This window comes from Mauremys reevesii, linkage group 10 (assembly GCF_016161935.1).
Source record: "Mauremys reevesii isolate NIE-2019 linkage group 10, ASM1616193v1, whole genome shotgun sequence".
Lineage (NCBI taxonomy): Eukaryota > Metazoa > Chordata > Testudines > Geoemydidae > Mauremys > Mauremys reevesii.
Window position 1 is genome coordinate 52778372 of NC_052632.1, and position 23466 is coordinate 52801837.

The window sequence follows — 23466 nt, forward strand, 5'->3', positions numbered from 1 at the left end:
GGGGGGGGGCTGTCCCCATTTATCATTACTTTATATAATATGGTCACTATCTGCAGGAATGTTCTTATGGCCATTTAAATAAAAACCTGAAATAGTGGGTATTTTTGAAGGTATTATTAGCACATTAACTTTGAAAATACTATTATGAGAAAAATAATGTAGTTCTTCTGTATAATGTTTTTGGCATGATTCATCCTTCACATACTGTAGTTATTTGATATTGAAAAATGTTGATGAGGGCATTTTTAAAAGGCCCTTTTAAGTTAGGACATAGAATGATAGGGCTGGAAGGTCCTTGACAGGTACTTCTGGTAGGACTGAGTATTATCTATCCCTCTGTCTTCTCTTCTCCAGATCAAACAAACCCAGTTTTTTCAGTCTTCCCTCATATGTCATGTTTTCTGGACCTTTAATCATTTTTGTTACTCTTCTTTGGACGTTCTCCAATTTGTCCACATCTTTCGTGAAATGTGGTGCCCAGAATGGACATAATACTCCAGTTGAGGCCTAATCAGCACAGAGTAAAGCAGAAGAATTGCTTTTTGTGTCTTGCTTTCAGCACTCCTACTTATACATCCCAGAATGATGTTTGCTTTTTTGCAACACTGTGACACTGTTGACTCATATTTAGCCTGTGGTCCACTATGACCCCCAGATCCATTTCCGCAGTACTCCTTCCTAGGCAGTCATTTCCCATTTTGTATGTGTGGAACTGATTGTTCCTTCCTAAATGGAGTACTTTGAATTTCATCCTATTTACTTCAGACCATTTCTCCAGTTTGTCCAGATCATTTTGAATTTTAATCCTATCCTCCAAAGCACTTGCAACCCCTCCCAGTTTGATGTTGTCCACGAACTTTATAAGTGTTCTCTCTATGCCATTATCTAAATCATTGATGAAGATACTGAGCAGAACTGGACCCAGAACTGATCCCTGCGGGACCTCACTCGTTATGTCCTTCCAGCATGACTGTGAACCACTGATGATTACTCTCTGGGAACAGTTTTCCAACCAGTTTTGCACCCATCTTAGAGTAGCTCTATCTAGGTTGCATTTCCTTAGTTTGTTTATGAGAAAGTCATGCAAGGCAGTATCAAAAGCTTTAGTAAAGTCAAGATATACCACGTCTACCGCTCCTCATCCCCATCCACAAGGCTTGTTACTCGTCAAAGAAAACTATCAGGTTGGTTTGACACAGTTTGTTCTTAGCAAATCCATGCTGACTGTTACTTATCACCTTATTATCTTCTATATGTTTGAAAATTGATTGCTTAATTATTTGCTCCATTATCTTTCTGGGTACAGAAGTTAACCTGACTGGTCTGTAATTCCCTGGGTTGTCCTTATTTTCTTTTTGTAGATGGGCATTATATTTGGTCTTTTCCAGTCTGCTGGAATCTCTCCAGTCTTCCATGACTTTTCAAAGATAATCGCTAATGGCTCAGATATCTCCTCAGTCAGCTCCTTGAGTATTCTGCAATGTATTTCATCAGGCCCTGGTGACTTGAAGACATCTAATTTGTTTAAGTAATTTTCACCTTCTTTCCCTATTTTAGCCTCTTCTGATCCAACCTCATTTTCACTATGTTAGCTGCCCAATCACCACCAACCTTCTTGGTGAAAACTAAAACAAAGGAGTCATTTAGCACCTCTGCCATTTCCACATTTTCTGTTATTGTTCTCCGCCCCTTCCCCTCTCTGCCCCCTAATTGAGTAACAGGCCTACTGTCTTCTTGCTTTTAATGTATTTGTAGACTGTTTTCTTGTTACCCTTTATTTCTCTAGCTAGTTTGATCTCATTTTGTGCCTTGGCCTTTCTAATCTTGTCCCTACATACTTGTGTTATTTCCTTATATTCATCCTTTGTAATTTGACCTAATTTTCACTTTTTGTAGGACTCTCTTTTTATTTATAGATCATTGAAGATGTCCTGGTGAAGCCAGGTTGGTCTCTTGCCATACTTCCTATCTTTCCTACCCAATGGGATAGTTTTCTCTTGTGCCCTTAATAATATCTCTTTGAAAAACTGCCAGTTGTCTTCAATTGTTTTTCCCCTTAGACTTGCTTCCCAGGGGATCTTGCCTATAAACTCCCTGAGTTTGTTAAAGTCCGCCTTCTTAAAATCCATTCATTATTTTGCTGTTCTCCCTCCTACCATTCCTTAGAATCATGAACTCATCATTTCATGATCACTTTCACCCAAGCTGCCTTCCACTTTCAAATTCTCAACCAGTTCTTCCCTACTTTTCTAAATCAAATCAAGAACAGCCTCTCTCCTAGTAGCTTTCTCCACCTTCTGAAATAAAAAATTGTGTCCAGTACATTCCAAGAACTTGTTGGATAATCTGTACCCTGCTGTGTTGTTTTTCTCAACTGATGTCTGAGTAGTTGAAGTCCCCCATTATCACCAAGTGCTATGTTTTGGATGATTGTTTCTTATTTAAAACAGGGTGGATTTTATATAAATCACTAGTTAGGAAGATCTGGTTTAATCATGGATTTCTACATAAAAGTACATTCTTGTTGGTTGTTATAACCTTAATACATATTCTTCACAACTCAGAAATAGATGTAGGTTTCATTTTTAGAAGGTACACATTATACATTTTTAAAGTGATTTATTTTGAAAACTTTTCAGATTACTTTTACAGCTATATGAGAGAATGAATGATTGTTTGGTTATTTCATTTACCAAAGGTAATTGAAGCAGATATTTATGAAGTCATTGGGAGGTGAACTGTCTCGAATTCAACAGGTTAATCATTAATATTTGGAGGCTTTTCTTGCCATGCTTGTATTGGGAGGAGAACATCACTCAACGGACATTTAAATTGTTTTATTTAACTAAAACAACAATATTATATGTTTGCTGTTGAAGAAAAAAAATCCAGAATAATATTTTAGCAAAACAAGCATATGAATTTTTGAATTTAGTTAAACATTCAAGTTTTTTAAAATCAGGTTCGTTTTTTTAAAAATTGTTTTTAACTAAAATAGTTAAATGAATTATTTAAAAAAAAACAAAAACAAATTGACTGTCAGCCAGGTCAACATGAGAAACTTAAAATATTGGCTTCTGCAGCTAAATCAGTCGTCTTCACCTTCATTTTCCTGTTTGTTTGTAATCTGGAAAAGAAAAACAAGCTTTCCTGCATTTTCAGGTCCCACATGATTTCTCAGTTTGGAATGAATTAATCCAAAGGAAGAAAATATTCTTTCTACACCGTCAGAAGAAGCTACTGCTGTTAAAAGTGAGATTATCACTTCAACAGTCTCTGAATCCAAGTGCTTAAGTGACTTCCACCAGTTCACTGGTGTGACTTTCTTTAAATCATCGTCAGCAAACATATATTTCTTGAAAGTTTCACTCTTAGTTCTGAAGTTTATTATAGTTGGCATTATGGAGGGATGATTCCTGGATGTCCCTGTCTTAGCCAACTCCTCTTCTTCAGCAGTTAACGTTTGACCCTGGTACCGAGTATTGAGAATATTTGCAAGAAAACGAGGTGGAGATAATGCTTGTTCCATTCCTTTTTTTAATGCTTGTAATTTAACTCTGTCATTGCATATTTCTCTTAAGATCTCACTCAGTTCCTTCCAAATTTTAACAGCATCAGCAATAAAACAGCTATCTCCCTGTATTTTGTTGAAGGCTACGGAAATAAGTTTCAGGGTACTCAGCATGTTCAACATTTCCCTTAAGCCCAATATTGAGAACTTTGGCTGTGCCAGTGCCATCTATTTTTTTCACGATTTTGTTCACAAACTGTCATCAGATTAGGCTAGTTCTTGATATAGTGCTCAAAACAGTCCACTACTGAGTTCCATCACATGTCTTGTGGGAGAGTTAGCTTGGTTCCTCCCACTTTTTTCAGAGCAGCTGCTGTGGAGTGGTTGTTACGGAAGTATTTTGCAATTTCAACAACGTTAGCCTTTATTTCTGGAACACTGAAGTCTTTGGCTAGGAAGTGCATCAAATGAGCACTGCAACCATATGTTATTAGCTTGAGATTCTCTTCATTCTCTTGTAAATAGTTTCTTCTCATCTTGGATACATTTGCAGCATTGTCTGTGATCAAGCTGCATATTAGACATTTGAATTTTTTTTCACAATTTGTTATAGCTTTTACTGCCACTTCTTGTAAGTATTCTGCTGTGTGTGCATTTCCTGATGTATCAATTGTTTCTGTAAGGAAGACATTCCCTTCTTCTGTTGTCACATACAACAGGATCATTGTGGACATTGCTCCACCCATCAAGACTCAGGTTAACAATTTTACCATCTAGACCTTTTGCACACTGCTCAATTTCTCTTTCATATGCTTTATCCAGCAATTTGCCTGCGACGTCTGCTCTGTTGGGTGGACTGTATCCTGGTCTTACTTCACTAACATGGTTCAGTCATTGTGGGTTCTCAATCATATGGAAAGGAGAGTTTGTTACATAAACAACTGGGCAATTTTTTCATCAATTACCTCTTTTTGGAATCTGCTGGTTCTTATCACAAACTTATCTATGGTTGTTTCTGGATGATGGAGGTTTTTTTTTCCTTTTTTGCTACAGTTGATATACTGTGGCTATATGACGTACATGAAGTGATTTGAAACACTATCATTGGTTGGTAGATAGCTCTGAAACTATAGAAAATGATGGTGATCTTGAAGGTGGATAGTTTCCGAATCCTGTATGTTGAGGATGGATTCTCCTAAACAAAATAAGTCAATGCAGTTATTTAATTATTATTACCATACTGCTCATTTAGTATTGAGTTCACTGACACTCAGTACTACTATAAAGGTGAAATTGTAAAAGGAAGATCTGCCTATTTCAGCTATTTATTTTTTTTATCATAGTTGCATCTAAAATGATACTACTGTAGAGTAACAACTATATTTTTTGCTCAAACATGAGAATTCAAGAATAGTCCAGAAGGAAGACAGGCAGTCCTTAAGAAAGAAGTATGAAATAAAGTTTACCAACCTGAAGATCCTGCATGTTCAGACGTGTTCCTTTCATCCTCTTCAATGCAGGTCCTCCTGAGAAGGAACACTTCTCATGATGATGTTTCATTTGGGCAACCAAGCCTCGCATTTCTTTGTTGCACTGTTTGCATTTTGCATACATGCTTGTTTTACCCACAGGTAGAGGAACTGCATTAAAATATTCCCAAACTGGGTTTCTTTTACGGCTTGCTGCCATTAGAGATTTTCCCTTCTAATGAGTGAATGGCATGGCAGATTTCAAATCAATGAAGGCTATGCTTGGAAAGAGCTCAAGACTTTTGTAATATGCTGCTCAAACAGTTTCACTTTTGTTTCTACTCCCTGTCCCTCCCTTCTCACATTTATTTCCAGATTTCTTCTCCTTGTCCAAATCTATTCCGTCTACAACAATCTTCTATTCATTGAACTTTTTGAAACTTTGCACTTTTAGAGAGAGGTAAGGGATTGACTCTATGTACACAGATTTGCAGAGGGACAGTAGGGTTGAGGTCTGTTACTTCTCACCTCTCTCTCTCTCTATTTATTTAAAAACATTTTTGCTGTTAACAAGCGTGTTATTTCTGGAGACACAAATCCACAGTTTGAGAACTGCAAAACTAAGCATGTCTGATGGTATCTTCTAGATTGAGCATTGAGTCCCATTGGGTAGATAGAAAGTTTAACCTAAATAATCTATACAGAAGGCCCTGGAACCCCATAAGATTGGGTCCCAAATCCATGAACTACTGGAACTAATTTACAAAACTTTTTTCTTAAACATTACATGAATATATTGTCTCATACTATAGAATTAGCATTTATAATCCCTATTCCATAATGAGATATCTTTGAGCTATAATATATCTTAATTAAAACTATCTTTAGATAAGTTTTTTTTCCTCAAAAAGCATTTTATCAAAAAAATCCAATATTTTGATTTAAAAAAAAACTCATTTTTATCCACCCTGGTTTAAAAAAAAAGCCTCATTCACCTCTTCTTCCTGGTTAGGTGGTCTATAGTAGACACCTACCATGATATCACTCATGGTTTTTTTTACCCCTTTTATCTTTATCCAGAGACTTTCAAAAAGTCTGTCTTCTATTTCCATCTCAACCTTATCCAAGTGTATACATTTTTAATAAGGCAATACCTCCTCCCTTTTTTCGCTGTACCCTTCTATACTAATATTCCAGTCATGCATATTCTACCAGGTCAGTCTGTGATGCCAACTATGTCATAGTTGTGTTAATTTACTAGCATTTCGTGTTCTTCCTGATTATTCCCCATACTTCTTGCATTAATATACGCACATTTAAGATACTGATTTGATTCGCGCCCTCTTCCCCCCCCCATTCTGTCTTGTTTCTCCTTTATCCTTCCTATAACAGCCCATGCTCCCCCCCAAATTCCAAATCTTCTCCCAGGCCCCCATGTTTTTTACTTACCTGTTGACTTTGGTCACCTGCCCCCTCCATACCTAGTTTAAAGTCCTCACTAGGTTAGCCAGTCTGTATCCAAATATGCTCTTCCCCTTCCTCGATAGGTGGACCCCATCTCTGCTTAGCAGTCTTTCTTCCTGGAACAGCACCCTGTGGTCAAGGAAGCTGAAGCCCTCCTGGGGACACCATCCTCACAGCCAGGCATTCACCTCCATGATATAGCAGTTTCTGCCTGGGTCCCTACCTTGGACTGGAAGGATCGAAGAGAACACCACCTGCGCTCTCAACTCCTTCACCCTTACTCTCAGAGCCCTGTAGTCAGTCACGTCTGATCTGCTGAGGGTCATACCTCACAGTATCATTAGTGCTCACATGGATGAGTAGCATCGGGTAGTAGGCAGAGGGCCGGATGATCCTCGACAATCCCTCTGTAGCGTCTCAGATACGGGCCCCTGGCAGGCAGCTTACCTCCTGGGATGCCATGTCAGGACGACAAATGGGTGCCTCCATCCCCCTCAGAAGAGAGTCACCAACCACCACTATCCTACGTTTCCTCCTGGGAGTGGTGGCTGCGATCTTCCCAGCCTTGGGGGTACATGGCTGCTTCTCCTCCACCTTTGTGGGTAGTTTCTCATTGCTCGTTGCCAGGGCAGCATATCTGTTTTCCATCACCATGGTAGGTGGGTGGGTTGGAAGTATAGGTGGAGCACTGCCTGCTGCCAGAAGTAACCACCTGCTGGTGTCCTCCCTGTGACAGAACCATATTGTCCTCCCCTGGTGGTGTGACAGCAATCCTCTGTAACTGAATAGCTTCCTCAGCCTTGGATGTCTCCATATGAAATCTCCACATAATCTTCATGAATTTGAGTTCTTAATCTGAGAGCCCTATTGTAGGACAGTGCTGTGCTTAGAATGTGTCAGATGGAACAGCATTTATATTGTAATATACTTTACTGGCCTAACTGTAGAAGTGATGTATATTGATTTTTTTGTTTGTTTGTTTTGGGGCGGGGGGGTGTCAGATGTATTAGGAAGTGACTTGCTTAGACTTTAACGTCAGAAGGGACCATTATGACCTTCTAGTTTGACCTGCACAACGCAGGCCACAGAATCTCACCCACCCACTTCTGTAACAAACCCCTGACCTATGTCTGAGCTATTGAAGTCCTCAACTTGTGGTTTAAAGACTTAAAGGTGCAGAGAATCCTCCAGCAAGTGACCCGTGCCCCATGTTGCAGAGGAAGGCAAAAAAACCCCAGGGCCTCTGCCAATCTGCCCTGGAGGAAAATTCCTTTCCAACCCCAAATATGGCGATCAGCTAAACCCTGAGCATGTGGTCAAGACTCACCAGCTAGACACCCAGGAAAGAATTCTCTGTAGTAACTCAGATCCCACCCTATCTAGTGTCTCATCACAAGCCATTGGGCATATTTACAGCTAATAGTCAAAGATCAATTAATTGCCAAAATTAGGCTATACCATCCCTTCCATAAACTTATCAAATTTAGGCTTGAAGCCAGATATGTATTTTGCCTCCACTGCTCCCCTTGGAAGGCTATTCCAGAACTTCACTCCTCTGATGGTTAGAAACCTTCGTCTAATTTCAAGTCTAAACTTCCTGATGGCCAGTTTATATCCATTTGTTCTTGTGTCCACATTGGTACTGAGCTTAAATAATCCCTCTCCCTCCCTGGTATTTATCCCTCTGATATATTTATAGAGAGCAATCATATCTTCCCCTCAGCCTTCTTTTGGTTAGGTTAAACAAGCCAAGCTCTTCGAGTCTCCTTTCATAAGACAGGTTTTCCATTCCTCAGATCATCCTAGTAGCCCTTCTCTATACCTGTTCTAGTTTGAATTCATCCTTCTTAAACATGGAAGACCAGAACTGTACACAGTATTCCAGATGAGGTCTCACCAGTGCCTTGTGTAATGGTACTAACACCTCCTTATCTCGACTGGAAATACCTCACCTGATGCATCCCAAGACTGCATTAGCTTTTTTTCACAGCCATATCACATTGGCGGTTCATAGTCATCCTGCGATCAACCAATACTCCGAGGTCCTTCTCCTCCTCTGTTACTTCCAAGTGATGTGTTCCCAGTTTATAACAAAAATTCTTGTTATTAATCCCTAAATGCATGACCTTGCACTTTTCACTATTAAATTTCATCCTATTACTCCAGTTTACAAGGTCATCCAGATCTTCCTGTAGGATATCCCAGTCCCTCTCTGTATTGGCAATACCTCCCAGCTTTGTGTCATCCGCAAACTTTATTAGCACATTTCCACTTTTTGTGCCAAGGTCAGTAATAAAAAGATTGGTCCCAAAACCGATCCCTGAGGAACTCCACTAGTAACCTCCTTCCAGCCTGACAGTTCACCTTTCAGTATGACCCCTTTAACCAGTTCCTTATCCACCTTTTCAATTTTCATATTGAGCCCCATCTTTTCCAGTTTAGCTGCTAATTCCCCATGCGGAACCGTATCAAATGCGTTACTAGGGAGACTTGAATAAAGGGAAGACTTACATGAAGAGCAGTTTAGTTTGCCAGTTATCTCCTGTTCCGTGCTGAATTTGCAAATGTTTGAGGAAGCTAATATTGTTAAACCTATTTTCTTTTGTTTGATGCTGTAGTGAAGTCATAACTGATGTTTTGCAAAACAACAACAAAAATTTAGGATAAATATGTACATTTAGTGGGGAGTACTTCCACTTAATCTGCCTTACAGAGTTTGTCACTTTGCATACATTTCAGTGCAGATGCACTTCCCATATAAAAACAATCTATAATTACTGGTGCATCTGCAGTCATTCTTTCCCTGTGGAGATATTGGTGGATATTAATGTATAATATTGTAGTAAAATAAGGCATACATTCTTGGATTTGTGTTAACCTATAATGTCTCTTGTTGTTATGGTTAAAATGCAGCTATTTGAACAAATAGACTACAGTCACTTTGCCTGTTCAGCGTATTTGGTGTCTTATATAAATTTCTGTTTAACTTGTAGATTTTGGATCCCTATTTGACTTGGAAAATGATCTTCCTGATGAGCTGATCCCCAATGGAGAGTTAAGCCTTCTAAACAGCAGTGGGAATCTTGTTCCAGATGCAGCTTCCAAACACAAACAACTTTCTGAACTTCTAAGGGGAAACGGTAGCTCTACCCTAAATCCTGGAATTGGAAATGTGAACTCAAATAGCCCTGTCCAGCAAGGAGTTGGTAGCCAAGTCCAAGGGCAGCCCAACAGTGCTAACATTAGTAATCTGGGTGCTATGGGTAAGAGCCCTTTAAACCAGGGAGACTCTTCTGCCTCAAGCCTTGCAAAGCAGGCAGCCAGCACCTCTGGACCTACCACACCTGCATCACAAGCACTGAACTCTCAAGCACAAAAGCAAGTGGGGATGGTGACAAGCAGCCCTGCAACATCACAGACTGGACCTGGGATATGTATGAATGCTAATTTCAGTCAGACTCACCAGGGCCTTCTCAACAGTAACTCTGGCCACAATTTAATGAATCAGCCTCAGCAAGTACAAGGGCAAGTAATGAATGGATCTCTTGGGGCAGCTGGAAGAGGAAGGGGAGCAGGAATGCAATATTCTGCCCCTTCCATGCAAGGGAATGCAGGCAGTGTGCTGGCAGAGACTTTAACCCAAGTATCACCACAGATGGCTGGTCACACAGGCCTGAACACAGCACAGACAGGAGCAATGGCAAAAGTATGTACATATAACTTCTATCTGTCTAGATGCATGTATTTCCTCCAGGTATCTGAGAAACTGATTTTAGTAACTGATAGAAATTCAGGTGCCTTGAAAGTATTTTTGTTTTTTCAGTTTTTATTAAGTGTAAATTAGATATTCCTGGTTCATGTAAAACTAAGATACAAGACTTTTTGTAGTGATTAGTGTAATTTAACTGACTGTGCTAAAGATCCTAAACAGATCACATTTCTGAGCGGAAGAGGAAACTTTGGTTGTGCTTAAGTAATCTATTTATCATGTGAAAATTTTAAAGGTTTCATGCTTACAGTAGGATGTTAATTTAAAGAAAATTGGGTTTTGAAGTTACATTTTAAAATTAGCCTGACTATAAATTCTATGTATCAAGTCTTTTTTCAGCAATTAATATGTTTCACTGTTTAAAAAAGTTTCTGATTCAACTCTGATTCTCTTATAGCTCATTGCATTCCATTGTGTGTAGTAAGAAAAATAAGAGGAAAAAATATGCTTTGTGAATTCTGCACTTATCAGTTTCAGGCATTAGGATGCCCTGAAAATGAGACAATAAAAACAGTGCTTTTCATTTTACCATCATAAATGAAAATGTCTGTTTAGAATCTCTAAACTAGGACAAAATCTTGCTAATAAGTTATTGGAAGAGAAGAATTTAGTGCTCCAAAAAAGAGAAAAGGTGACTTTCTGGCCATTTCTGTATGCTTCACTCTAGCAAACAGAAAAAGTGTATATTTAAATCTAAGCAGGTTTAGTACTGATAAAGGCGCTGGACTGACAGGCTTGAAGATATGTACCTGTTTACAGAAAAATTACAGAATAGTCAGAGGCAATACAAACTTCTCCATACTGCCATGTCAGTGTGATTCCACTGAAGACTTTGGCTTCTTTGCTTAAAGACAGGTACCAGTTAGCAGAATTATAGTGACTGTTTTTGTGATACAGACACCTGTCTGTCAGAGGGCTATGAGACCATCAGAGACGGTACAAGTGTATGAGTGGCAAGTCAGTCATTTATAGCTTCCTTTTTCCTCTCTCCCCCTACAGCTGAAGAGCAGAATCAGAGTTTTTGTATTTATTGCGTTTATTGATCTGGTCTATAACAAATCTCCTATTGGTGGGTGGGGAAAAGTCATATTTCACAAGTTAAGCAAAACTGCTATTGTCAGTCTCCTTTCATACAGGAATCTCAGGGACCCCACTTTTGTATTTTGTTGCTGTAGTTACGACTTTGAGATATTGGAAAAGTGTAAAAGTCATGTGCTAGTTTTGGAGACTGACATCCTATTCAGCCACTGAACGCTGAAAAAGACAGGTTCAATTTCCATTCCCACTCAGTTCTTTACACTTCTGCTGAAACGGCAAACAAGAATGCATTGAGTAGTTTGGTGATGTGGCTACATATCCCCTTGGGTTCTGTTCTGAAGACTGTTCATTTCATACTGGCCCCTAGGCTAAACATGACAGAGGAAGAGCATGATTTCTGGGTGAAGTCTAGTGTACCAGCAACTTCACTCCTTCAACAGCTGGGAGTGCAGAGTTTTCCAGTAAGGAATTTCCCTGGACCCTGTCTGAAGGTTGGGGATTATTTTAGTATCACTCTTGGCTGCAGTGTGTTAAATTTGTTGGTTCGTTGCTGACGGAAGTTGGGGCACAAATTCTTCTCTTCCCCGTTGGGGGATGATTTTCTTTATTTTAAGGAAGAGAAGCTTAAAGGTCTAAACAGATTGGCAGCATGATGTAAAGCTGAGCACACTGATCAGTCTGTGGACCTAAACATTTAGATGTGCTTTGTATAAAGATTAACTGCTATAATTACAGGAAAAGAATGGTTATTGGGAGGTAACTAGAGAAAGGGGTAGGTGATTATTTTCTCTTACTAGATTTGTTTTTCTCTGAAATGTGTGGAAACGGAATGAAAATATCTAATTATTTGGCTTATTTCCATTTTTTAAAAAGTAACCCATTGGAGCAGGTTTCTTTAGTTTCTACACATATGTGTTATGTAGGTTATAACGTGCTTGTATGCACTTAGGGTGAAATGGACCTTGGGGCAGAGGTCCTTACCTGGGCCCTCTGCCCTGGAGTTAATTTTACTAGTTTTGACTAAGGATTACTTATCTTCCTGCTGTATTTTCCACTGCATGCATCCGATATTTATGCTCAAATAAATTTGTTAGTCTCTAAGGGGCCACAAGTACGCCTCGTTCTTTTTGCTGATACAGACTAACACGGCTACCACTCTGAAACCTGTCACCATGCAAGGCACTGCACTTAGCTGTATGAAGTGGAAATCCATCAACTTAATGAAAAAACTTGTACAGATACAGACAGACATCTTCCTTTCCAAATGAAAACAGATGAACATCATACCAAAAGGACTGAAGGTAAAAAATCCATTACAATCTACATACCATACAGACTATGCTGACAGATTATGCCACACACTCTCAAAGAAACCGCAGAACCACCTGATCAACATCCTATACAGCAAATGGAAAGATCAAGAATGAGCTCACAAAACTGGATACTCTCATAAAAAACAACCTTCCACACAAACGTCCTCGTGGCTGGACTTTACAAAAACTAGATAAGCCATTTACAACACACACTTCGCTTCTCTAGAAAGGAAAAAGGACACTAAACTATCTAAACTACTACATGCCACATGGGGCCACGACAGTGGTTCCCTTAACCCACCCAACAATATTGTTAATCTATCCAGTTATACTCTGAGCCCAGCAGAAGAATCTGTCCTATCTCGGGGCCTCTCCTTCTGCCCCTCCACCCCCACGAACATGATACAGTTCTGTGGTGACCTAGAATCCTACTTTCAACATCTCCGACTCAAGGAATATTTCCAACACACCTCTGAACAGCATACTAACCCACAGAAACCTTCCTACCAACACTACAAAAAGAAGGATTCTGGGTGGACTCCTCCCGAAGGTCAAAACAACAGACTTGGACTTCTACATTGAGTGCTTCCGCCGACGTGCACGGGCTGAAATTGTGGGAAAGCAGCATCACTTGCCGCGTAACCTCAGCCGTGCAGAACACAACACCATCCACAGCCTCAGGAACAAATCTGACATTATAATCAAAGAGGCTGACAAAGGAGGTGCTGTCGTCATCATGAACAGGTCGGAATATCAACGAGAGGCTGCTAGGCAGCTCTCCAACACCATATTCTACAGACCTTTACTCTCTGATCCCACTGAGGGTTACCAAAAGAAACTACACTATCTGTTCAAGAAACTCCCTGAAAAAGCACAAGAACAAATATGCACAGACACACCCCTAGAACCCTGATCAGGGGTATTCTGTCTGCTACCCAAGATCCATAAACCTGGAAATCCTGGACACTCCATCATCTCAAGCATTGGCACCCTGACAGCAGGATTGTCTGGCTATGTAGACTTTCTCCTTAGGCCCTACGTTACCAACACTCCTAGCTATCTTCTAGACACCACTGACTTCCTGAGGAAACTACAGTCCATTGGTGATCTTCCAGAAAACACCATCCTAGCCACTATGGATGTAGAAGCCCTCTACACCAACATTTCCACACACAGATGGACTACAGGCCATCAGGAACAGTATCCCTGATAATGTCACGGCAAACCTGGTGGCTGAACTTTGTGACTTTGTCCTCACCCATAACTATTTCACATTTGGAGACAACGTATACCTTCAAGTCAGGGGCACTGCTATGGGTACCTGCATGGCCCCACAGTATGCCAACATTTTTATGGCTGACTTAGGGGACGAGAGCTGAGGAAGCGTTGTTCTAACGCCCCTGCTCTACTTGCACTGCATTGATGATGACATCATCTTCTGGACCCATGGAAAAGAAGCCCTTAAGGAATTCCACCATGATTTCAACAATTTCCACCCCAGCATCAACTTCAGCCTGGACCAGTCCACACAAGAGATCCGCTTCCTGGACACTACAGTGCTAATAAGCGATGGTCACATAAACACCATCCTGTACCGGAAACCTACTGACCGTTATACTTACCTACATGCCTCCAGCTTTCATCCAGACCACACCACACCACCCGTTGTCTACAGCCAAGCTCTACTATACAATCTCATTTGCTTCAACCCCCAGACAGAGACAAACACCTACAAGATCTCTATCAAGCGTTCTTACAACTACAATACCCACCTGCGGAAGTGAAGAAACAGATCGACAGAGCCAGACGAGTACCTAGAAGTCACCTACTACAGGACAGACCCAACAAAGTAACAGAACGCCACTAGCCATCCCCTTTAGCCCCCAACTAAAACCTCTCCAGTGCATCATCAAGGATTTACAACCTATCCTGAAGGACGATCCATCACTCTCATAGATCTTGGGAGACAGGCCAGTCCTTGCTTACAGACAGCCCCAACCTGAAGCAAATCCTCACTAGCAACCACAGAACAAAAACACTAACCCAGGAACCTATCCTTGCAACAAAGCCCATTGCCAACTCTGTCCACATATCTATTCAAGGGACACCATCATAGGACCTAATCACATCAGCCACGCCATCAGGGACTCATTCACCTGCACATCTACCAATGTGATATATGCCATCATGTGGCAGCAATGCCCCTCTGCCATGTACATTGGCCAAACTGGACAGTCTCTATGCAGAAGAATAAATGGACACAAATCAAACATCAAGAATTATAACATTCAAAAACCAGTAGGAGAACACTTGAGCCTCCCTGGTCACTCAATTACAGACCTCAAAGTCGCAATACTCCAACAAAAAAAACTTCAAAAACAGACTCCAACAAGAAACTGCAGAATTGGAATTAATTTGCAAACTGGACACCATTAAATTAGGTTTTTCTTTGTGTAATGACCCATCCACTCCCAGTCTTTATTCAAGCCTATTTCCCCATGCTATTTTTTCCCCCCTACTGTTATCACACCTTCTTGTCAACTGTTTGAAATGGGCCATCCTGATTATCACTACAAAAGTTTTTTTTCCTCCTGATAATAGCCCACCTTAATTGATTACTCTAGTTATAGCTATTAGGGCAACACCCATTTTTTCATGTCCTCTGTGTGTATATATATCTTCCGATGAAGTGGGTTTTAGCCCACAAAAGCTTATGCTCAAATAAATTGTTAGTTTCTAAGGTGCCACAAGTACTCCTGTTCTTTTTATCAAGCTGAATGGAGGTCATGTGACTTCTGCTTTTTTATTCTGTGATGCCATTTTTTCCTTTTTTTCAAAAGAACTTATCAGTGACATACATTTCAAACAGTCAGGAAGACAAGTTCTCTGCTGCAGAGACCTTACAATCTGTGGCCCTGATCTCGCAATGTGTTGAATTCTAAACTGAGTATGTAGAATAGTGTGGTTTGCTTGGTGCAGCAAAAAGAAGGCTGAGAGATTACATGACTTCTCTGGATAAATACATTAGGGGGTAAATATTAGGGAGGGTGAAGAGCTGTTTAAGCTAAAGGATAATGTTGGTACAAGAACAAATTAGTATAAATTAGCCATGAACAAATTCAGGCTGGAAATAGGAGGCCATCAGAGGGGTCAGGTTCTGGAATAGCCTGCCAATAGGAATTGTGGTGGCAAACAGCTTATTTAGTTTTAAGAAGAGCTGGACAAATTTAGTGTGGTTGTATGACAGGTTGCCTGTGATGGTTGGGGGCAGGGCTCAACAGCGTTGGACTCACTCCTGGCTTATGTCTTATGTTCCTAAAAGCTCTTGCTTCAGGGTTTCAGCCAGATTTCTGCAGGGGTCAGAAAGATTAGCTCTCCCCCCAGGGGAAAAATAGTATTCTAGTGTTTGTTTTTTTTTTAACTCCTTCTTCTGAAAGCATAGGGAAGGCCACGGATGGAGGGGAAGGCCAGGGCTCTGAGGTGGCACTGAGCATTCGCTCTGATGCTTGCCTGGCTGATTCTTATATGCTCAGGATCTGACTGATTGCAATATGTGAGGCCAGGAAGGAATTTTAGATTAGCAGTGACCTTGGGGAGGGGTTTGCATGTAGTTGTGGGTCACTTGCCAGGGTTATCTGGGTATATCTTAATAATTTCTCTGCCGTTGTGGGGGCCTTTGGCATTGGTGCACCTTGGTTCCTTGGGGGCCTTGGTCCCTACTGTGGCACATAATAGTGTAGCCTCTTATGGGCTGTTAGGCTTTGGTCTAATTTTGGTAGTTGGATTTAGGGTGTAGGTGCTGGGTGGTATTGGTGGCCTGTGCTACATGGGAAGTCAGACTACATGATGTGGTGGTCCCTCTGGCCTTACACTCTTTGATTCTGTGAGAAAGACCTGGACCTAATTGTGGTTTAGTTTTAGAAAAGCAAAGCAAATGTTAGGTTGCATAAGGAAATGGAAAATAATAATGAAAATATAATACCATTATATAAATTAGTGGTGTGCCCTCACATAGAATAAATACTGTGCTCAGTTCTGATCACCCTGTCTCAAATAGGTTATGGCAGAGAGTGAATTCAGAGGTGCATGGTGAGAACAGTTAAAGGCACAGAAACATTTCCATGTGGAAAGTGTAAAGATTGGGTCTGTTAGCTATAGAAGACATGAATAAAAGAAGACAGGATAAAAGTGTATAATACAGTGTTACAGTAAAGGTAAATCAGGCACTAATACTTGTACCCTTGAAAGAAAAGAACTAGGAGAACTACAGCAAAATTGAAAAAAGGAATTTCATGCATTGCACAACTAGCCTGTGGAACTCATTTGTCACTTGATATGTGTGACATTTTCATTAGCCTTCCTCTTTATTATCCACATTTTAATCTTCAGTTGTTCATTTATTAAGACAATAAAACACACTAAGCTGTTTCTGCATCCTAAGTATACTAATTCAGAACTGATGGTTCTCCCTTGAGTGATTGTGAATCTATACATTCCACCATAGGCATATGTGTACCCAGTACAGTCGAGTTGGAGACTTTTGCCAACAGTACAGCTGGATTGCACATATGCTCCTGCCCTCCTCATGCGCAGAGCAGGGGACACAAAGGTGACGTGGCTGCTGCCTCCCTCTCAGTTCCTTCTTACCACCTGTGGTGGGAGTTGGAGCTTCCTGTCACTCGTGAGCCTTGGTTAACCAGTTTAGAAAGAGAGATTCTCATTTGGTATATAGTTCATTTAATTTAGTTATAGTATTAGTTAGTTGATAGTTGTTTTTGGACTTTTTTGGTATGCAGTAATCCCTTGGATTTAAACAATGTGCCATGTGCAGGGCTGTTATTCTTATCACTGGTAGACATAATAGTTACCTGATTTGTTTTGGTGAGGGATCTGCGAGGGACAAATGCCCTCTCTGTACCATGCTCCCCATGAGAATGAAAAAAAACAGGAATGTCTGCCTTAAGGTTCATCATCTTGAAAAAACGACATGTCCCTCCTCAGGGCCTGACCCTCACCACGAGAAAGCAGAGAGCTCCTCTACGAGGAGTGCCCTGTTTGGTTGCCACAGCTTTGAAGCCTCCTTCGGATGAGGAATGTAGATCTTCCTCCTCTCCTGCAGCTTCCTCAGAGTGCTCAAAACCTTCTGAGGCTGATGGGCCATGCTCCTTGTCTCTTAGAAAAGCACAAAAATAGTCCTCTGGTACAGAGTCAGTCTTGTCGTAAGCAACACACTCACCAGCAGTCTGAGGTGGCACTGTCAAATACGGATCCAGTGGGGCTGCCAAACCTTTCACAAAGACAAGGTTTCTCTTAGGCATAAAGTTGGGGTCTGGCCTAAGGTTATATCTGCGTTCCACTTTAGTCAGACCATTTATCTTCTGGTATGTGTTCCAAAACCTTGCTCTAGTAAAGTCATTGAGAAGCTCCCTACTTTGGATGTTGGAGGGCTCTATCTGTGATAACCTAAAAAACTTTTGTGGATCTCCTAGACTCTTTTTGTAGGCTCATTTTACCCCAAACTCTTTAGTTGTTCGGCAAATGAACAGTCAAGGAAGTTGTTCCCCAGGTCTGTGCTGAAATACAGGGAATTTAAGAGACTGGATTTATATAGTGAAAGGCCTATACTACTGTGAGCCTTCAAATGAGGGTGTCATACTATCAGGCTTTATTGTCTAAGTATTCCTTTATTAATTGGTCACGAATTTCTGTATTCACAGACCAGTTGTCAGAGGATTATAAAGAGCAGTTCTTGATCATTGCCTCTGAAGGTCACGTCACTGCCTGGACATCTCTCAAAGGCTATCAACACATCTAACGTGGCTTTATGTTCGGTGGTGACAGGCATCTCAAAGAGGTGCTGATCTTCATTGCAGGCCACCAGCATCCAAAAGGAACTATGGATTTGCTATTTGAGGGCACTAAGTTGTTTTTTCAGAAGACCAATGATGCCATGCGCATGTTAAGAGTCCCATATAACTCTTCACGCTCTGGGAGTTTATACCCTAGTGATGAACACGACAAGCACAGCATAGACATTGCTACTATTCGAGACTTCAGGATGTCTCTAGATGGAGATATATAAACCTCCTATATATCACCTATCAGCTCTGTCCACAGCAGGCCATTCTCCTAGATCTTGGCTTCATTAGGGTCATCTTGTCATCACAGTTGTGGACAGCATACAGACTGTGAATCATCTAAAAAAATTTGACATCTCCCTTCATCCCCCCAGTTTGGAAATCATCTATCTTTCTTTTACAGTGAAAGGACAGCAATGCTTTTTGACAGTTGGGATCTCAGCACTGTGCAGGAGGGAAATGTTATCTAGTTCACTTCCCATCCCTTTTCTGGGACCCATTTCACAAGGCTGTATTAATGTTAAGAGACTTTTAGTCTCTTTGATCAGAGAGCAATAGCAGAAATTACTTACCAACACAGAGGGAAAGGGTTTAATTCTCGTTATTTCCTGATTCCCCAAAAGGGTGGCTGTCTTTGGCTCCTCCTAGATATAAGAAAGTTGAACATATCAAGAAAATCAAGTTCAAAATGGTTACCCTTGCATCTATTATCCCATCCATAGTGAAGAGGGATTGGTATGCTGCCTTCAATCCTGGTCACAGAAAGTATCTTCGATACGTAGTAGGGAATGTGCACTTCCAGTACATGGTTCTGCTCTTTGTTGAAAGAAGCAAAGGGGAACTGATTACAGACCAGTGTGTATATCGCTGCGTTTCTGACTTTATCAAGCTCTGTTATAATTTAGCAAATGTTCTTCCTTCTAGAATAACGACCCATTCTACAAGGGCTCATTCCAGCTCATCAGCCTTCTTGAGTAACATACTGATGTGGGCGTTGGCAAGGCAGCAATGTGGTCATTGGTACATACCTTCTCCAGACACTGTTATCACTCACACTTTCCTGGGAAATGCCAATTTTGGCAAGTCAGTGCTACAGTCTCTCTTCATGTAATCCCTGTAAGGGAATAGCTGATGAGTCACCTTCACTAGAATGTATATGTGCACAATCACTTGAAGGATTGAACATGGTTTCTTTCCTGTTCCATAACTACAGTTCTTTGAGATTGCTCTGCATACATACATTATACAACCGTCTCACCGTCCCCCTAGTTCAGGTATTAGACGGCTGTGTGAAGGAACAAGGGGGCAGCCGCCATGCCCCTTTATGCCCTCTGCTCACTGCACAAGGATGCGTTTGTCTCCTAGTGGTACTGCTGGCAAAAGTCTCCAACTTGAGTTCATTGGGTGCGCACAAACCTACACTGGAATGTATATGTGCACAACTCATCTCAAAGAGCAGTTACCATACAGGGAAGTAACCATTTTTTTTGCATCTTAGCTTTTAGTTTTGAGGGCTTTTCAGGATTGCTCTGCTCTGACCACCTCTCTTTCCATTTTTCTTCTCACTGGTGTCAGTCACAGTAGTTCATTCCATGTTAGTGGAGCTTTTTTGGTTTGTTTTCTTTTTCTCATGGTTCTTCCTTCAATGATAGAGGGGAAAATTTGAGAAAGTTCAGAGGCACTTTCTGCCTGTTCTGAAGCTGAAACTTGTTCTGAATAGAAGTGGGAGTTGGATTGGCGTTTACATTGAACTACATCACTGTGCCCTCGGAATCACACATGTCCTATCCATCCACATTAATGTGTTCTGGATTCTCCTAAGATCTTGGAGGATAAAGCTTGCCTTTGAGTCAGGACTAGAAACGCGCATGGTGAGTGATCTGACAGTAGGCTTCCAGACCTTTTGAGAAAAGCACTCCCCCCCCCATCCTCCCCCCATGCTCTTCACTCCTTGGCTATTCAGTCCCAGGAAGATGTAGCCAAATTAAAAGGATATTGGAGAAGAGCAACAAAAATGCCTAGGCAGTTACAAAGGGATTTACTTACATGGGACAAATATAAGCAAGATGTGCAGAGAATGGCTAAACAGTTTTAACACCTAGCAGTCAATGTACTGGAAGAGTATCAGCACCAAGAGTAAATATTTAGATACAACTAGAGCTAATGTGTTGAACATCAGGAAAAAATTCATCACATGAGATCTGTTGGGTTGGGAGATATTGTCCCAAGTGCAGTGGTTGGAAAGCATTATCACTTGGACCACTTTAAAATAGACAAAATAAAGCACTATAAATATATGGTAAGGAACAATCTTGTAGTCTCCGTGGAATGACCTAGATTAACTAGTGTTCTTTGAATAGTGTCCCTATGGGTGCTCCACTGTAGGTGTATCCACGCCTCTAATCGGAGAATTTAGGTAACTGTGTCCGTTCAGCCCACACATGCACTCTCCCTCCCTTGTGATCTGCCTCCAGGCTATCTAGTACTGCGCAGGCGAACTTCCCTAAGTTTTTTCTTGTCCGCCTTTGGCCAGGCACCGAGTAAGTAGTCCCTTCCTTCTTGGCATTGGTAAGTGTTTAGTAGAAGCAGTAAATGTTTTTAGACTTTCCATTTTCGTTTTTAAAAAATAATTTTTTCTTTCATGTTTCCTGCCTTTGTTCGAGGGGGATAACCTCACAGGCATTTAGTAGTTGAATTAAGTTTTTCAGTTCTTTAAATTAAAAAAACAAAAACCACACCTTTCACGTTTCCCTGCCTTTTGGGGATGATTGCCCCAGGAGAGGCATGTCTGGTTCCCCTGGCTTCAAGAAGTGCCTCTCTTGCAATGAGGCAATCCCCATAACAGACAGATACTTTCATTGTGTCCGGTGCCTGGAGGACACGCACATTCTTTCTGCCAGAAGCTAAAGGCAAGATCTCATACGAACCGGGAGCTGAAATTAAACTTCTCCTAATGGAGGGTGCTCTTCAGCCGCTGACTGAACCCAGTTCTCCAGGACAAAGATTGTCCATAGAGCCTTCAACATCCAGAGGGGTAGAGTTGTGAAAGAAGTTGTCTGATTCCCCTCTCGTCCCCTCTCCCCCGCAAAGCCTCTAGAAGAAGGGCTCCAAGCCCTCAAACTTGAGTTCTTGGCCAGCCAGAGGGGATCCCCGGTGGCCACCTCGGTACTGATGGCTCCGAAGCACAGGACCCAGAAATATCAGGGAACTGCCTGTATGATCTCTGTGGCACTGCCTAAGGACCTGATGGGCACAGGTGTGGAGGCAATGTCACCACCCCCCAGAGATAAAGACAGAGACTGAACAGACTCTAAAAGCTCAGCACAGACAAAACCATCCTTGTTCAGAGTGTGGCAAAACACCCTCATCATAGGGTTCCTCCCATAAACAACTTGTGATACCAACGAGTTAACACCGACACTCCTCAACGATACCTAGCATATAAACAGTACTGCAAGAGTTCTGTTCTTGAGGGAGTTGGCAATCACCGAAGAACCGGAATAACCACTACTTGGCACCAGAGCACTGGTTCCAAGCATGTCTAGGTCCCCTGATTCACCACTGACACTGGGCCATTAACCCAGTGCCCCAGTCAGCACCACCCTTCTCCAGCGAGGAATCTGTCATCTTGGTCACTTTCCATCTTTCCCTGTTCTCTGAGTATCCCACCATTGCAACATGAGGGACCTCCCAAACCGTTCCCTTATGCCAACCTTCAATCAGGTACAGTCCTCCGTGAGTGCCACTGCTACCATTTTTCCCCTTTTCCCTCGTGGCTGTATTGGGATCCGTAGGTTATGTATGGATTTATACCTTGCAAGCATCCATTGTGTCTCATAAAGAATCCATCTGGCGGTCCCTACAGCTTCAGTGTCCAGGCGCCCAGAGCCTGAGGAAGAAACTTTTGAAGAGCAGGGGTCCAGACTTTGAAGTGGAGACTACCCCACCAGCAAACTTCATACTCACCATATGAGGCTGTGATGCCCCCTCCTTCATTACTTGAGGCTCTTTCAGGACCTTACCAAGAGGGTGGCAGTTGAGCTTCAAATTCCCCTACAGGTTGTGATAGATACACACCACAAGGTGGTAGATATTCTACACACTTAACGAGGTGCTCCTGTATCCTTCCAAGGTCATCTGGCAGACACCAGCTTCCATTTCACCAACATGCAAGAGCTGACAAGAAGTACTGTGTCCCCGCTAAAGAGGCAGACTTCCTCTCTATGCACCCTCAACCTAACTGTATTGTTGTGGATGCATAATGCACAGGGAAAACAACATCTTGCCAAATCAACTCCATATGATAGACTGGAAGATGCTAGACCCTTTTGGGAAGAAGGTGTAAATGTCGGTGACCTTACAGTTCAGGCTGCTGAACTACAAGCTGTAATGGCTAAGAACGAATACATAAATTATGGGAAACTCAACACATTTATTGACTGCTTGCCAGAGGTGCAAAAAGAACAATATCAGGCCATAGTTAAAGAGGGTAAGTTAGTAGCTAGAATAGTGCTACAGAAGATCCTAGACGCTGTGGATATGGCGACCTGATCAGTCTTGATGGCAATGGTAATGAGACAAGCATCCTAGCTACACCTCTCCAAGGAAGTGCAGATGATGGTCAAGGACTTCCTGCCTGAAGGGCCCAAACTCTTTGCCAATAAGACTGATGTCACTTCACATGTTAAAGGACTTCAGGGCCATGCTCTGCTCCCTGGGAATCTACACAGTGGGACAGAAGAGAAAATATGGCTAACAACCACCTCACAGATCCCAAACACCTGAGTTCCCACTGTCAAAGTAGTAGTACGAGTCACAGCATAAGGCCCTGGATGCAAGAGGAAACAGTCAGCCACCCAGTTCTCAACCCTCATCCTCTAAATATCAGTTTTGATGCTTTAGTTGAGGCCCTGAACAGCAGCAGCCATTATTGCAAGGGATGGTTATCTATGGACCTTCCATGTCCCTTTGGAAGTTGCCTTACCCTCTTCTAAAGAGTTGGGAGAACATCACCTTTGACAAATGGGTCTTGGAGATTTTTTTC

The 23466-nt window shown here is 41.6% G+C and overlaps 1 protein-coding gene across 3 annotated transcripts in view; it reads left to right on the forward strand.

Moving 5' to 3' along the window:
- LOC120373929 (CREB binding protein) overlaps positions 1 to 23466 on the forward strand; it is a 187311-nt gene that overhangs the window by 21980 nt on the left and 141865 nt on the right. For all 3 annotated transcript variants that reach the window (XM_039493001.1, XM_039493002.1, XM_039493003.1), the window contains exon 2: positions 9438 to 10150. In XM_039493001.1, the coding sequence (XP_039348935.1) occupies positions 9438 to 10150 (713 nt within the window). The remainder of the gene's footprint in view (positions 1 to 9437; positions 10151 to 23466) is intronic.